General features: G+C 55.0%; 1 protein-coding gene across 1 annotated transcript; it reads left to right on the top strand.

Moving 5' to 3' along the window:
- Nucleotides 1-281: 281 nt before the first annotated feature.
- On the top strand, nt 282-989 carry LOC146177950 (uncharacterized). Its single transcript, XM_084581660.1, has one exon. It carries the CDS (start codon nt 291-293, stop codon nt 987-989), a length of 699 nt encoding a protein of 232 aa, XP_084437786.1. The 5' UTR covers nt 282-290.
- Nucleotides 990-2489: the final 1500 nt, after the last annotated feature.

Here is a 2489-nt window from a genome sequence, read left to right as displayed (position 1 = left end):
AGAAGAAGAAGAAGAAGAAGAAGAAGAAAGAGGAAGCTTGAGCGCAAGACTCATTCCAGTCGACTATTAAAACCTTCTTATCTTAGGTCCTCCTTGGCGTTCTATCGAGACGTGACACTGGTGGAGCGCGCTGGGGTATTCATAAGACTCCTTCCGGCAGTCCACAGCGGATCCCAGACATCGACACGCCGGTGCATTGCGTTAGCCGCCGCCTTTTAAGACTAGCCCCGGAGTTCAGCCATCTGCCGAACGACTCTTAAAACGCCCAACTTCATCAGGTCTCCCAAGCCATGGCACATCCCAACCCTACGCCGGTGACTCTTCAGAACACCAAGGTGCCAGAGTGCTTTCGCGGGGAAGCGTTTGAAGATGCGGAGGACTGGCTTGACCAGTTTGAGCTAGTGGCCAAGATAAATCAATGGGGCGCAGACCAGAAGCTTTACAATGCCTATTTCGCCCTTCAGGATAAGGCGAGAACGTGGTTTGAAAACCATGAGGCCCGCTTATCCACATGGAATGACTTCCGCCGCCAGCTGGTAGACACATTTGCGAGAAGCGATCGACGAGACAATGCGCTACGCCTGCTTGAAGTGCGCGTCCAGAAGCCGAATGAGAGCGTCGCCATGTTTGCGGAAGACATGGCACACCTTTTTCGCCGTGCCGACCCTGATATGAGTGAGCCAAGAAAGCTACGGCATCTCATGCACGGTGTTAAAGAACAGGTGTTTGCCGGCTTGGTACGCAACCCACCCAAAACCGTGAGTGAGTTCATTAAGGACGCTACGGCTATAGAACGAGCCCTCCAAGACCGGCGCCGCCAGTACAATCGACCTGTCAACTGTGCCGCGACGACTACGGCGGCGCTGACTGCAACAGATAAGACCACTCTTCGAGACCTCATTAGAGAAATTGTCCTTGAGGAGTTGCAGCGAATTACGGCTGTGAAGGCTCAGTCGTCATGGGACCTCAATGGAAGCTGTGAGGAATGAAATTCGGTACGCCCTATCACCGTCTGCACCATGCAACGAGTATCGTCCAGTCGACAACGCGGAGGCCCTTTCCGAACCATACCACGCTCCCCAACCGGTCAGCTACACGGCGGACATTCCCGCACCTTACCACGAGCCGCATCCCGATAGCTATGCCGCAGTCCTTCGTCGCCCACCTCCAGACCACGCCCCACCGAGCTCACCGAACCATCAGGAGATGCGGTTCTTCCAGGGGCCTCAGTGGGCGCCTCCCAGGCGCTCTCAACTGCGCCGAACTGACAGGTGGCGCAGTTATGACAGCCAAACACTCTGTTTATACTGCGGACAACCTGGCGATGTATATCGGTACTGCCGCTACCGCGAAGAGGGGCAGGCCTTTCCGCCTGCTTCTGCTCGCCGCCGCCGCTTCGACGCTGGTTCTGTCCAAATCGAGGAAGACCCTCCGGTCAGCAGGGAAACCGAATCCCCGGGCTTTCGCCGCCGCTCCTCCCCATCGCCACAACTTTATTATTCGCCGATGCGTCGCAGCACTGCTGACGTTAGCGAACGGCGGTCCCCTAGCCCTCACCGGGGAAACTAACAGCCGCAACCTCGCGAGGAGAGGTTGCAACTAGTCGACAAGTGTCAAAACCCTAACCACCACCGCAATTGCCGACAACCCGTGCTTTTGACGCCGCCAATGACACTGCCGCAATACCATCGAAAATGCCGCACCAGATGGTCAGCCATGGCGACGAAGCTGACAGCGCCGACCTTGCCGCACTTCCGCCGCAAATGCCGAAAGAAACGAGCAATCCAGATAACTTTGTTAGCGCTGACCTCGCTGATATGGGCTGGAGGTACATGCTCTGGTGGATACCGCGGTGGAGTTTTCAATTATTAGCCAGAAACTGGCCGACACAGTGCGGAAAGTAAAAAAATGAATGGACTGGGCCAATAATAAGAAGTGCTCGGGGTCAGCTACTGGCACCGACAGGGAAGTGCACTGTCCGGATAGGAATAGGAAACGCGGTGTTTGTTGGTAGCTTCGTTATTCTCCCTGACTGCTGCAAAGACCTCATCTTGGGCATGGACTTTCTGCGTCTTAATGGGGCTGTAATCAGCATTCGTGACAGCGTCGTTGCCTTCACCAATAACTACGAAGATCTTGGTTATGCGCAAGTACTATTGCCCTTACGCGTCGCCAATGAGACGGTGACATTACCTCCGCGATCATGCTCTCTTGTTAAAGTGAAATGCGACGTGGCGCATACAGGGGATGGCGTCGTCGAACAGGCAGTTACCCTGGTACTCAGCCGAGGTGTTTCTATAGCTCGAGGGCTGGTCAACGTGACCAATGGGCATACCGAAGTGCTGCTGACAAACTTCAGCGACTAGCGTCAGCAAACTCCGAAAGACACTACTGTGGCCTTTTTCGACAGCCTCCTAAATGCGCAGCACTGCTGCTTGCTGCAACAGAAAGGATCAGTGTGCAAGACACCAGTAACCATCGCCGATGTG

Source organism: Amblyomma maculatum, chromosome 10, assembly GCF_055883805.1.
Source record: "Amblyomma maculatum isolate TAMU_Amacu chromosome 10, ASM5588380v1, whole genome shotgun sequence".
Classification (NCBI taxonomy): Eukaryota; Metazoa; Arthropoda; class Arachnida; order Ixodida; family Ixodidae; genus Amblyomma; species Amblyomma maculatum.
Note: the sequence above shows the minus strand (reverse complement) of the source record. Positions and strands in the feature narration are given on the sequence as shown.